General features: G+C 36.1%; 1 protein-coding gene across 1 annotated transcript in view; it reads right to left on the bottom strand.

Moving 5' to 3' along the window:
* The window catches only part of KANSL1L (KAT8 regulatory NSL complex subunit 1-like), an 89,411-nt gene that overhangs the window by 40,233 nt on the left and 33,932 nt on the right, over positions 1-15,246 (bottom strand). The window contains exons 3-4 of the mRNA XM_006891933.1: positions 13,578-13,775; positions 7,054-7,175 (exon numbers count right to left, since the gene is read on the bottom strand). Coding sequence (XP_006891995.1) covers positions 7,054-7,175; positions 13,578-13,775 — 320 coding nt within the window. The remainder of the gene's footprint in view (positions 1-7,053; positions 7,176-13,577; positions 13,776-15,246) is intronic.

Here is a 15,246-nt window from a genome sequence, read left to right as displayed (position 1 = left end):
TTTATTAATATTACACTGCAGTTCACACATTCCTTTATTCACATTGTGTTCAATATGTTCACTCACATACACTCTCATAAAATTTATCACCATTGATCTATGCCCACTATTACTCTATTACCCTATTTCAGATTCTACCAAAGTAATATTCTTTATAATAAGTTTTTTTCATGGAACTTAAGTTTTTAAGTTATACATTGATTTTAGCACTTATTTGATGCTTTTCTCCCCACCTAGGCTCTCTATACCACAAGAAAAGTGCCATGTTTAACAATGTACCCCACGTGCCCAGTCCACTGCCTGACACTCAGTAGGTATTTAGTTGATTGTTAAGTAAATTAATTTTGAGATAAACAGCTAGTAATCTCAAAAGCCTCTTATAAAAGTCATGGTGATGAGCCTGAGCTATCAAAGAAAAATGGAGTTAAGTTTTAAGAAAAACGATGTGTAATAAATTTTATTTACACTAATCTCTCCCAATGTTTTTTTTTTAAATTATTGATATGTAATTGGAAATCTCCTTCCTCTTACTGTTTTGGGTACCCCTATCCATAATGGGGGCGCTCTGGTGGCCTAGTGGCAAGAAGCTACCCTATAATCCCAAATGCACATGGTTCGAGGCCTCCAGCTGCTCCATGCAAGAAGGATCAGCAGTCTCCTCCTTTGTGATTACTACCTCTGAAAATCTGTCGGAGGGTCAGCTATGGGTTGATTCCAATGGTACACAATAATAACATCCATAATGGAGCTCTGGTGGCTTAACGGTAAGGAATTGTGTTGCCAGTGCAAAGGTACATGGTTCTAATCCACCAGCTGCTACAGGAAGAGAAAGATGGGCAAACTCTCATGTACTTTATTTCCTCTGAAAACTCACTGGAGGGTCAACTATGGGTCAGTTCCAACTTGATGGTACATAACAGCTATTCCTAGTAGCTTCTGGTATACACTTCAGAGTTACTAAGACATGTTGAATAATACCTTCACATGTATTAGTTCTCTTGATTTAAGAAATAAAATTATTTTGCCCAAAGCATAGCTTCTGATATACACTTCAGAGTTACTAAGACAGGTTGAATAATACCTTCACATGTATTAGTTCTCTTGATTTAAGTAACAAAATTATTTTGCCCAAAGCACAGCCTAATAGTGATCAAAAGAATATAGATGTGAAGCTTTAATAAAAATATTATGCTTACATTATTCATTTGTTTAAAAAGACAGAATCAAAATCCCTCAAAAATATTTAATAATAAAATCAATTAGTACTAGAAACTACTTCAGAAAATACTTGTATCTCACTGAATTTAAAGACAAGTATGACATAAAGTATTAATTGACTTGACCAAGATAAAAAGATATCTAACATGCTTTGTCCCCACTAATATGCTTTTAAAACTAAAGAATACAAGAAAATGATACACTTCTATAACCACACTCACTTAGTGGTAAGGAATTATACTGTCAACCCAAAGACATGTGGTTTGAATCCACCATCTGTTCTGCAGGAGAAGGATAAGCAATGTCCTTTCGTGTGATTCACTGCCTCTGAAAACTCACCAAGGGCTCAGCTATGGGTCTCTTTTGACTTGTTAGTACACAACCACAACAAATAATCTGATTAAGAAGAAAAAAAATCATAACTTTTTAGGGGAGTTTAGGTATTTCATCTCTTCTTAGAAATTAGATGTTCCAAGGTGACCTTTTGAATAAATATGTTTTATAAAATAAGAGAATAAACCTCAATAACATATTTATGCTAAATTTTAGAGCACTTGATTTAGTGACTGGGTCCCATACACACTAGGTATATTATAAGCACGATACAAATCTCCAGGTGATGGACTGGAAAAGCAGATGGAGCCTCACTGACTCCTAGTCCTGATCTGATGTAGCTCATCACAAAACAACTGGTCTTGTGTTGAGCCTGTAAGTAAGTAGAGATGCAAAGACACACCAATTTAGGTCAACCACCCCATATTCTAATGTTGGCTACTTTGAAGCACTTTTTGAAAATTGAAGAAGGGTTCTAAATTATTATTTTTGGAACAAAGAGAATATAAATATTTAGGTACCATATGATTTTAGAAACAATTTAAGGCAAACATTTCTTACCATATTTTTAAAATATCTTGTTACTTTTAAATATATCTCTTGGCTATTTCTATTCTTTCTATCATTCAGCAACTGTCTACAATTTTGTTGCTGTTACAACATCTGGCATTTCACTAACTTAAGTATTTCAGCTAGTTATGCACTTTAAAATTCACAACGGAGCATAATAAGCATTCTTTTTCATGTTTGTTCATAAAGGACAGAACATTTAAAAATACGCTTTAAGGGAGCTCTGGTGTCCTAGAGGCAAGAAGCTGCACTGCAATCCCAAAGGTGCATGGCTCAAATCTACTAGATGCTCTGCTGGAGAAAGAGGGACAATCTCCTCCTGTACCAGTCAGATTCGATTTGACAGTACACACACACACACAATAATAAAACGAAAAAATTAAGAAAATATATGTTTTAGCTACTGGATCTTTTCTTTAGGCACAGATCCTTGATTTTCACAAATTAATATAAAGTATTTCATTTGAGAAGACGAAACAGATAAATTAAGATGAATTTAACAGATAAAGAAAATGACTAGGATTAAAAAGAAATAACTGGATCAGAATCTGTCAACAAATTTGAGGTAACAAGTAAAAGGGAATTTAATTCCTTTTCTTTCCTAATCAAGAAATTAGAAATCAAATTCATCCTTTCCTTCATATTTATAACTATGGTGATTTTAGCAATGTGAGACTAAATTTTCTTCATAGGTTTAAGATAAATAAAGCAATTTCAATATTTTTTTTAAAAACTCTGAAGTCTATTCTAGTTTCCATGTACCATTTTGAAGTATATAATTTAAATATACAATGTAATAGACAAGACATATCTAAAACATTTTGTTTATAATAGGAAGCAGTGTCTCTCCTCACTGTCCTGTAACTACCACTCAGATCATGAAACAGAATATTATTACCACATGGGATCTCTCAATCTCACTTCAGAATAATTAAACTAGTCATTTTACTGGTTTCCCGAATAATTCAAGGATCTGAAAACAATTCATACTCATTTACCTTCCACTTCACTTATATGTTATTGCTGTCATGATTTTTAAAAGCACTACTGGACATATTTTACTACTGGCTTGTTTAAATACAGTTGTTTACCAATTTTATTATATACAAGCACAGTTATATACCATTTTTATTTAATTTTATCTACAAATTTTATCTGAAATCATCACTTTCCTCCACCAGAAAAATTTCCTTTATGATTAATCATTAATTAGTTTGCTAATGAAAAATTGTATTTCTATTTGTCCAGACATGTTTGTTTCAAAACATTTAACTCTCTGGCTTCAATAATAGACTTTCTAGGTAATTATTTTCTTGTAGTACAATAAAAATACTACTGGACTGTCCTCTGAGATCTACTGTTACTACTGAGCAATCAACTGGCAAATTATGGATCTAATTAATGTCTTTTCCACTCGGTGGTTGTTTTTAAGGCATTCCAATTGTCTTTGTTGTTCTCTATTATATATCTAAGCGAAGATTTCTTGTTTGGCTTCCTAAATGCAGTGTCTCTCTCAGTTCAGGAAATTTTCAATTACTATTTCTTCAACATGACCTCCGTTTAATTCTCTACCTTTTCTTTAAATCTCCAGTTAAGTGTAATAGACCTTCTTACTATACCTTCTCTATTTCTTAATAACTCTTCTCTATTTTCTATTCTTTTACTGACTTTGTTATAGTCTGATAAATTTCTTCTAATTTATCTTTATGTATTCTTGCTTCAATTGTGTCCACCCTTTTGCCAGGCCTACTAACTTAGCTTAATTTGTAATATTTTTCCAAAATTTTATTTGGACATTTTTCAAACAAGCAGTGTCATTCTATAATAATAGCATATGTCAAAAACGTGAAGAAAAAATTGCTTATCTGCTTTTAAAAACTCTCAAATAATTTTCATTGGCTCTTAATAAATTTATTACAAATTTTAAAAAGAAACATAATTGTAGACAGGTATCAGGAAAGAATGCAATTATCTGGTTTCAACAAAAGCCTTCCAGCTATTACATTAGTAGTCAATACTGGAAAACAATTTTGCAAGCATAAAAAATTATGTGTTTTTACTTGGATATATGACTCTTTAGAGTTATCTTTTTCAACTATAACAGCTTTTAAAATGGGAGTATGCAAACTGTGATACATATTCCCATTATTACATTCAAAAATTTATGTGCATCATGTAGTAAACTGTCAATCGAATGTAGAGGTTTTGTCTTTAGGTTTGTATCTCTAGGATTTTGACTAGACGGCATGCAGTAAATAACTCTATCAGTACTTAGAGAGTAAATGACCTAAAATACAGTCTATTAAAGATGTGTATTTGTTAGGAAATTCCGGTGGCCTAGGGACAAGAAGCTGCACTGCAATCCCACAGGTACGCGGCTCAAATCCACCAGATGCTAAAAAAAAATAATAATTAAAAGATGTGTATTTGTATCTTTATCACCTAATGAACAGATGGGACACAGTGAACATTAATGACTGAATACTTGAAGAGTTGTGGTATGATATCAAAGACATTAAATATGAAAAAAACAAAAAGTCAATTAAAAACAGTAAAGAAAGAAAGATCAAAATGGATATGAGAAGAGACTATGAACACAGAAGAGCTAAAAAAAAAAAAAGGGAGCTAAGATGAAGGAAAATTGCTGAACAGAAAATTTCAAATGATAGTTAAAGACAAGTAAAATATCATAAGGAAATGTGCAGAGACCTGAAGTTAGAACTAAATGTGAAGAAAACATTTAGCTTATTTCAAGCTGAAAGAACTTAAGGGGGAAAAGCTGTTATCAGTGGGAGTTAGTAGGTGCTGTCTCAGGACCTCTAGGGGTCTAGTCTGTAGGGAGACGCACTGCTTCCACAAAGGTGGTGCTTCAGACCTACCACTGGCTCAGTGGGATACAGACGGGCAAGCTCCTCCTACATGATTTACTGTTTCCTGAGAACCCAGAGGAGGACCAGCTAGGAGTACATTCCAACTAGATGGCAATGAATGAGTGTGAGTGAGGTGGTGCCCAGTCAATACCAACTCATAGTAACTCTTACGCATAAAGAACAAGACTGTCAGTCGTGCACTATCTTCACAACTGTTGCTATGCTGGACCACTGTTGTAGCCTGTGTCAGTCTATAAAGCCGAAGGCCTTCATCTTTTGTTCACTCTCCCTTTTACCAAACATAAGGCCCTTCTACCAGGGGCAGGTCCCTCGAGATAGTAAGGACACGTGAGACAAAGTCTCACCGTCCTCACTTCTAGAGGTCATAGATCATTCTGGCTGTACTTCTTTCAAGACAGACTGAGGAGTCCTGGTGGCACTTAATAATAATAATAATAATAATCAGTTATAAATCAGTTTTCAGTTGCTAACCAAAAGGTCATCGTCACTTCCCAAGAAAAACATGCGTGCCAGTCTGCTTCAGTTAAGACTACAGCTTTGGAAGCTCACTGGGGCAGTTCTCCTGTCCTGTCGAGTTACTGGGAGTTGGACGGACTCGACAGCTGTGAGCATTCCTGACTATCCACAATACACCTATTAAAAAAATTCATAGCTAGTGCTCCAGTGGGTTTTCACATGGGAGGAGACTGATCGTCTTTCTCCAACGAGGAGCTGTGCTTTCAAATTCCCTGCCTCTGGATTGGTGGTGCAACTCCTTGCCCACCAACCACTTACCTGAAAATGAAGCAAAATTAACAAAAGAAATGTTTCCATAAAAGTAGGTAAATGCCATAGTAAAAATAAAATATTACTTTAAAAATAATCAGTTATAAATAAATAAATATATATATATATATATATATATATATATATACACACACATACATACACATGAATTTCAATAGTAATGTGATAAGTACTTAGTATAGCAAAATTTTTACCATGGCATACATTTTTCTTTTATTCTATACTCAATAGTATATATTATTTTCCATTAATATATTAAATTCCGTTTTATACTCCAATTAAAGAAGTTCATTTTATGATTTAATTTGAAGAATGGCATTATATATACATATATATTCTGCTAGTATACCAACTAATTACACCTTTAAAATGAAAAGTTAAGAGAAAGTCAGCAAGATAAAATAGAACAGCTGCTCTTTTTTTTTTTTTTTAAACGGGGGCTACCAATCTTCTGTGTTCAAAGCCTATCTATTGTATTCCTGACAAGGCATTACAAGTACAGCACTTCGTTTAAGAGCATAAATGGTGCAAAAGGGAAGATATTGAAAATAAAGCAGTAGTACTTCTGAAAATGGTATCACTAATTTTTTAAAAATACACATTATAAAACTTCCTAGAAAGCTTTACCCCTCACTCCAAGGTTCATCATTAACTGCTGACATGATGATTAAGTATTTAGCTGCTAATGAAAAGCTTGGCAGTTAGAGCCCACGAGCTCTTACACAGAATATTTACAGCCTTGGAAGCTCTCTCCTCTGTCCTATGGGGTCACTATGCATCATAATCAATGTAACGACAATGAGTTTGGTCTGAGTATTATATAATATTCATGGCTGATTGTACTCAAATAGCATTTAAGAAAGTACTACTAGAAGGGAGCTCTGGCGGCCTAGTGGCAAGATGCTGCACTGCAATCCCAGAGGTATGTGGTTCAAATCCACCAGATGCTCTGCTGGAGAAGGAGGGGGCAATCTCCTCCTGTACAAGTCAGATCTGATTTGACGGCACACGTAAAAATAATACAATAAAAATTAAAAAAAAAAAAAAGAAAGTACTACTAGAAGGGAAAAGGTAGCCAGCATACTTAAAAGTATTAGGTGCAAGACTTGGCAACATTTCATTCTACTACACATGAAGTTCATATAAATTGGAGTCAACTTGAAGAAAACAAACTACAACAATATTACTTAAAAGATGAAAACAAAATTACAGTATAGGTCAAATTTAGATGCAAAACTATCCCACTGATACATACCCCTTGGAAATGCCATTAGGCATACATTTATGACCACAAGACTTAGAGGAGAGAGGTGATGAAGTTGGAGATAAGTTGAGTGGGGCAATCAAACTGTTGATGATCTCGGTCAGCTGTGCACTCTGTAAGAAAACAAATCACCTTTTATCAATGCTAAACAAGAAATGTCAGTTAAATCTCAGATCTATCATGTCTGTGAAATATCTTACTTCTCATGAAAACAATAGATGTTTACATTGTACTTAAGTAGTTTAACCTATAAGGATTCTTTTTCCACTACTATACTGATTGTTGTTGTTGTTGTGTGCCATCGAGTCGCTTGCAACTCATAGCGACCCTATGTACAAGAGCCCTAAACTCTCTCTGTCCTGTGCCAATCTGTCTCTGATACACTCTGAAGTAGTTCTTAATTTTAAAATAGTTGATAGTTCATCCTTTTCTACACTTTTTTGTTACAGTTCCTCTCTCTACTCACTTCATCCTCTAAAGAACTTGCATTTAGCTGATAACATCCACATAATATTTCCCTTGAAATAGCCAAATAACACATCATATCTCATTTTATTAAGTGCCTACTTATTCCAAGCAGGGAGTTGTAAGTAGTTTAGTGATAAGGAATTGTGCTGACAATGCAAAGGGACACGTCTTGAAACCACCAAGATGGACAATCTCCTCCTGTGCCATTAACTGTCTCTGCAAACCTGCTGGAGGGTCAGCTATAAGTTGGTTCCAACTAGAGGGTACACAGAAGTGATGTTTCCAGTATCTACTCTTATATCACCATCCCTTATATTAGGCATTAAACGTAACATTATTTTGAATTAGTAATCAGGGAGCTGGCTGGCATTGTGTGCTGTATGTTGTCTTCTTATCTAAGAGATCAACCATTCACATCCACCAGCTGTTCCAGGAGCAAAAGATAAGGCAGTCTCCTCCTTTAAAGAAGATACAGCATGAGAACTCCAAAGGAGGATGACTATGGATGGGAATGAACTTGACAACAGCGGGATTTGTTTCTAGTGGTAAGGAGTTTTGCTGCCAATTCAAAGGCATGTGGTTCAAAACCTCCAGCTGCTCTGTAAGACAAAGATGGGCAGTCCCTTCTCATGCAACTTACAGCCTCAGAAAGCCTGCTATAGGATTAACCATGCATTGGTTCCAACTCCAAAGCACATAATGACAATTACAAAGCAGATAGAATTAGAGTCTTTTATGTTATTTTAATATTAGTAACTGGTAAGAAAACCAATGCAAAGATTATGTAGGTTAATAAAGGTACACAACATGCAATAAAGAATGAATAAATGAATGAATGAAAACTCAACTTTTCTGTAAACTTTCCTTAAAATCACTATTTTTTATTTTATTTTATTATTTTGTGTGTGTACTGTCAAATTGGATCTGACTGGTACAGGAGGAGATTGTCCCTCCTTCTCCAGCAGAGCATCTGGTGGATTCGAACCGTGCACCTCTGGGAAAAAAAAATCACAATTTTTAACAATGTTTTAAAAAAGATTATGTAGCTTGAGAGAAGGCTATAAAGTTGGTAAGAAAAGCAGCTGAGATTTAAATTCAGACTGAATCTAGTGCCACACTGTTCTCCAATATTTTTCATAATTAAAAAATATCGATTATTTTTGGTGCCAAATATTTTTACTGTTCCTTATCCCAAATTAAAATTTATATAAGTATTGAATTAGCCTCATAAAATTCCCACATTATAACAAAGCTCACACAAATATAAGTAGTACATTTCTACTAAAGATTGATAATCATTTTCATTAACTATGAAACTATTGAAGTCATTGCTGACTCATAGCTGACCCTTCACAGAGTTTGATTAAAACACACATCAATCCTATGGGACAGAGTGGAAATACCAAATAGGGTTTCCAAAAGTTTTATGGGGGAGGTAAGCAGCCCCAGCAGGGCAATACATTATGTGCTGGGCTGCTAACTGAAAGGTGGGTGGTTTAAATCAACTAGGCACTCTGCAGAAAAAGACAAGAAACCTCAGAAACCTGATGGAAGGCTGCGATGAGTAGGTGTTTTATGGGGTTGGGGTCAATTTTTCGGAAGCTGGCTGACCCATTTTTTGTCCCTGCAGAGAGGTTGGCTGGTTTGAAATGCCAGCTTTTCAATTAGCAGCTAAACACTTACCACTGGACCATCAAGACTTCTTAAAAGATAAAACCAAACCCACCACCTTCAAGTCAATCAGCTCATGGTGGCCTTCCAATAAGTTTCTGAGGCTAAAACGATGACAAGAGAAGACTATCTCTTCTTTCTGTCATGGAGAGAATTCTCACTGAAGAAATGAAGTGGCCAACCTTCCAGTTAGCAGAGCACATAATACACTCTGCCACCAGGGTATATGAAAGAATTAGTATGACATGTTTTATCTGTATGAAACAAACAATATGCTATTGGAATAACAACACTGACAAAGATGAATCAATTAAACCAAGTATTTGCTTTCAAAAGACTTTCATGAGAAAGACCTGAAATGTTTTCATAGCAGATGATAATTCACATAATATATCCATTTCTAAAAAAAAAATGTGTATGAATGGTTGAATGGAAAAACAACTTGCTTTGTAAATTTTCATACAAGTCACAATAAAAAAGATATTAAAATGTCATTATTCAGCTTTTCTTCAAGATTAAAGCTCATTTGAAAACCATCACAGCAACTGTATCAGATAGATTCTTTTGACCAATTAATAAGTACTCATTAATTTATTCATAAATACATCTCATATTTTCCAGGATACAATAACTCTTCTCACTGAATCGTCTTAAATATATAACGTGAAATCTTTTAAGCCTTGGGAGGGAGTGAGTCAAGCGTGTTTGAATAATTAATTGGTCCATAAGAAAATATATTACAACACTCAACTTTACCCTAACAATCACCCATTGGTCCAGTTTAATAACATATTTAAGGGAGCTCTGGTGGCCTAGTGGCAAGAAGCTGCACTGCAAGACCAAAGGCAAGTGGTTTGAATCCACCAGCTGCTCCACGGGAGAAGGATGGGCAATCTCCCTCTGAGAACCCACCAGAGGGTCAGTTATGGGTCAGCTACGGATCAGTTCCGACTTGATGGTACAGTACAACAAGAACAACAAATTCATAGTGGAGATAAAAAAATTTCCAAGAATGGGAATAAGAAGAAAAAAATAATCAGAAAAGACATAGTTTGAATGCTGAAAATAAAAACCATTTAACAGTTTATCTAAATTTTTCTAAATAGACCATTGGAAATACCCATTTTAAATTACCTTCATTTTACGAACAAATTATTTAATAATGAAAGCACTCATTTATCATGCCTTTGTATTTTAAGTGTTATGCCTTTATCCTATTTTTATACTAAAAACCATAGTTTGGTGGGTAAGCAAAGTACTTCCCTAATAAAACTAATTGAATCAAACCACAGGTTGCCTAGCCTAATTACCTAATCTAGACTTCCACCCTAATCAGTGATCAGTTAAATACTCTAAGAAGAGCAGGCATAATATTTAGGCTTGCAAGCCTTGCCATTGACTCACCCTTTGACTGTCTTTCCCAACAAATATTTGAAAACAAAGTTTAAAAACTTGGCCAATTAAAAATATGATTAGCATATATTTTAAGAGTAGATGGCTCTTAAGGGGCAATTTATTAATGATCTACAAGAGACTGCTGCCACCCCTTCTTGCATCTTTTCCTCCAATGTTTAGAACCACTACTATTATTCTCAAAACTCCCAGCTGCTCTCTCTACCAAAGTCTCTGACATCCTTGTCAGAAAGGAAAACTGAAAAATGAACACACTACAGCACAGTGACAGTGTCATGTGCATAAAAGCTGTGTAGTCATGAAAATATCCACGACAGAAGGGCCTCGAGTTTGGTCTGATGCTCTGCAGTCACTGTCACACCACTTCTAATATTTCAACTGGGGGTTACCCCATTGTATGCTGCACTGTTGTTGTCATGGCGAGCCTGTGAACAACAGACCAGAATCCTGTCCTACGCTGCGGCAATGTCCGCATCCCTGGTACACTCTAGCCCACTGCTGCAGTCACTGTGTGCATCCGTCTCACTGGTGGTTTTCCTATCCTTCACTGACCTTCCATCTTTTCAAGCTTAATGCCCCTTTCTAAGAATAGCCTCTAAAATAAGCCAATTCCAACATGAACCCAGGTCTAGTTAAAAAAACTGGTAGTATGAAGTGTTACTGTTATGTGCTGTTCAGTTGGAATCGACTCATAATTGACCCTCCAGTGGGTTTTCAGAGGCTGTACATCACACAGGTGCACATTACTCATCTTTCTCCTGTGGAACAGCTGGAGGTTTGGAACGGCCTGCCTTGATCTGGAAGCACAACGCCTTACCATCAAGCCATCAGATCTCTCTAGTATCAAGGAGTAGTTGTTTGCCACTGAGCTAAAACCAACCCACAGCTGACCCTCCAGTGGGTTTTCAGAGGCAATAAATTGCATGGGAGGAAATGGTACATCCTTCTCTTGAAGAATAGTTGGTGGATTAGAACTTCATGCCTGCGGGACTACAGTACAACTTCTTAATACTAGGCCACCAAAGGCTCCCCTCAGATTAGTATCAAGTACAGGGGATAAATTTAAAAAATAAAATCTAAAACTAAAAAATATACCCTGGAATTCTATTGCCAATGCAACTCAATTTATTGCCATCAATTCAGAACTGACTCGTAGCAGACCCTCTACCAGGTTTCAGAGCCTGTAAACCACACAGCAGGAGATAAGCCACCTTTCCCTGCACAACCCCCAGGGCGGTGTGGCCTAGGGCTAGCAGTGCAACTTCCTAAGGGCTATACTACCAGAGCTTCCTAGCGAAGTACTGCATAGTACTAGTAATTCATTTAAACAAATCACTTTCCATTGAATTAGCATGTAGAAAAAGTAGATCTGACATAGCAAACAAAGATATAATTCTGGAGTCAAAATCCAGGTCCAACAACGAAGGTCAAATGAATTGGAGGGGAGGGAAAAGAAAAAGTAAGAATATGCTGAATCCTAATTTATAACACTGGTTATATAGGAAAGTACAATTTCATATCAACTAATTACCAACTATGGATCTCAAAAGCATGCAGTTCAAAATTACCACTTGCTCTGTGGGAGAAGGATGGACAATCTCCTCCCCTGTGATTTACTACCTCTAAAAAGTCACTGGAGGGTCAGTTCCAACCTAAGAGCATACAATAACAACAACTACAAAGGAATTTTTTGAGTTTTAACTATTCAATAGCAATCTTCAAATTAACCATTTCCAATTTAACAAGACTGTAATCAATTATAAATTTAAAAAAAAATAGGTTAGGAAGAATTACAGTGTATTTCAACTTTTATGGAGTAAGGTAATATCCTGTTACTATATCTCACAGAGTGCATTAGAAAAAACCAGGAAAATCAGATGTGGGTAGGATGAATACATATCATTTACCACAATGGCAAGCATCAGCACTGGGTAGGTTCTGAAAGGTTCAGTCTGTCTGATCCCAAGATAACAAACTCCTGGAATGCCACATTTGTTCTAGAGTCATCACCATCTAAGACAAAAGAACTGGTTTGATTTCAAAGTCAAGATAATAGATTATAAGAATCAGAACTTCAGTCATCCATTATCAAATATAAATACCAAGGAAGGTAGTGGAATCAAGGCAATTTGTAAAAGTTTCTTTGACTTTCTGTTTGCATTATCAGATTTTATGGGAAGAGAAATCAATATATCAGTATCTTTCATTTAAAAATCTGTTAATAATTAGTCAAGTAACTATTCAGATTTATTTAAAGGTAGAAGATTGAAGAATAATTGATACCTTGGAACTGTGGTGTTGGAGAAGAATATTGAATATACCAGGGACTGCCAAAAGAACAAACAAATCTGTCTTGAAAGAGGTGTAGCCACAGTGCTCCTTAGATGCAAATATGGTGAGACTTCATCTCATCTACTTTAGGCATGTTATCAGGAGGGGCCAAGGCCTAGAGAAGGACATTCTGCTTGGAAAGGTAGGAGGTCAGCAAAAGAGAAGAAGACCCTCAACGAAACGGGGCGGCATAGCGACTGCAACCATGGGTTAGCACAGCACAGACTGTAAGGCTAGCAAAGGATTAGTCAGCCTTGTGCTCTCCTCCACAAGCCAAAGCCAATTCGATGGCACATACACCATCACCACACCTACGCTCTGCCAATTAAAAAGTCTAACAATGAACAAGTTTGTTAGAAAATGGTTTCGCCAACTCTGATCGAAAAGATTCATCACCTTATGGTTATTTATCAATACTTTCCACATTATATTTAAATACCTTAAATTATACCAATATTGTCATAAAATAGCAGTCATATATTAAGTACTTCAACTATGTTTAGTATCAAATGGCTGATTCTAATAACTATCAGCCAGGCAGACACACACGTAATAATGTTCACTTGAACAGCTTATACAGTTCATTAGAAACCATCCCATGTTCCTTGAATACCACACTTAGCTCACAGTACCTGTTTTTCTATGTTTCGAAGAAGTAGTGTAGGGCTGCTAGGTGACATTTCAAAATCTTGTTCAGGTAAAGAATCTTGATTGTTGTGTGAAACCAGCAGACTCCCTGTAGTGTTTAATGTAGCTTCTTGGCCTGCAAATTGGATTTGTTTCTTCAAAATGTCTTTTGGAAGTTGACATTCTTCTAGGATCACTATCTCCTATACAAATGGTAATTAAAGGGTTAAAGTAAAACCAAATTGTTTGCTGAATTCTCTTAAGTATTGAAATACACTTGAAACAATGCTTATTATCCCTTGAGAGTCAGAAAACACATTCTTAAAAGTACAGTTTAACTGTAAAGAGTTTGCTAGCTCAAAACATATAGCTAAAACAAGAAGCCCAGATAACAGGTTGGATAACAGATAACAGGTAAAACACTATCATAACTTCAACAACTTCAGCATTAAAAGCTTAAAATATTTAGAATTAAAATTCTTTTACGCAGAACATGGACATGTCAAACTGAAATCTGGATGATTCTCTAATATAATCTTCTGACATTTGTCACTAGCATATGTACTGTACTCTATTAGGGCTTCCTACTTGAATACTCTCAATTTTAGAAAGTAAAATATAAAAATTAAACAACCTAACTCTACAGTGACAGCCTTAGAACATCCTAAAAGCCCTGCCCCTGTTGATTAATGCCAGCTCCCAACTCTGGGCAGGCCTGCACCATGAGGACTGATACGCTCTAGGCCAATGCACGCTCTTGCTGATTACAAGGGACCTGTGGTAATGGTACCTGCACATGTCTCAACTGCGACAGTGCATTTGGGGCCATTAAAGGAACTGAGGAATGAACAGGACTCTGGCTATCCTGCACTTACACTATACACTTATTCCTCAACTGGCTTCTTCTGATTTCTTCCATGATTCCTCACTTTAACTTACTAACCGGACGCTAAGCGTTCTTGCCTTTAAAACCTTCAGAGGCAATGGAGACAGAAGAGATGGGGCAAAAAGGTTCATATGGACATGATTTTCTTTTAATATGTTAAAAAATTTTCATTTTAAGAACATGTAGCACTCTGGCTTAATGATTTCTATTCAGTTCTCATCATAAAATCCCCTTCTACACTGTCTCTGAAACAAAACAACTCCAACTCACAGCTGTCAAATCAGTGCCAATTCATAGTGACCCTCTATCACGTTTCTAAGTCTGTAAATAATAATGGATGGAGACTGCTCATCTTGCTCCTTGTTCTGATGGATGCAAATCCTAGAAGGTGGGCAGCCTTTGGACTAGTGGCACACTTGTCTGAACTCTGCCCCTGAGAATTCCTGTACCCTGGCTAGTATGTGTTGGGGAGACATAAGTAAAAAGGTATATGGTTGTTTTCATTTGTTGTATAAATATTTCGTTTTGTTCGTGGTTGTACTTTTTTAACTTTTTTTTAAATTTTATTATTTGTATGTGTGTGTGTGTGTGTACCATCAAATCAGATCTGACTGGTACAGGAGGAGACTGTCCCTCCTTCCCAGGCAGAGCATCTGGTTGATTTGAACCGTGAGCCTCTGGGATTACAGTGCAGCTTCTTGCCACTAGGCACCAGAGCTCCCCTCGTGGCTGTACTTTTGAGCCAGAACTGACCCATAGCTGACCGTCCAGCGAGTTTTCAAAGGCAG

Source organism: Elephantulus edwardii, unplaced genomic scaffold, assembly GCF_000299155.1.
Source record: "Elephantulus edwardii isolate Elephantulus edwardi_28Jun2011 unplaced genomic scaffold, EleEdw1.0 scaffold00106, whole genome shotgun sequence".
NCBI classification, from domain to species: Eukaryota; Metazoa; Chordata; class Mammalia; order Macroscelidea; family Macroscelididae; genus Elephantulus; species Elephantulus edwardii.
Note: the sequence above shows the minus strand (reverse complement) of the source record. Positions and strands in the feature narration are given on the sequence as shown.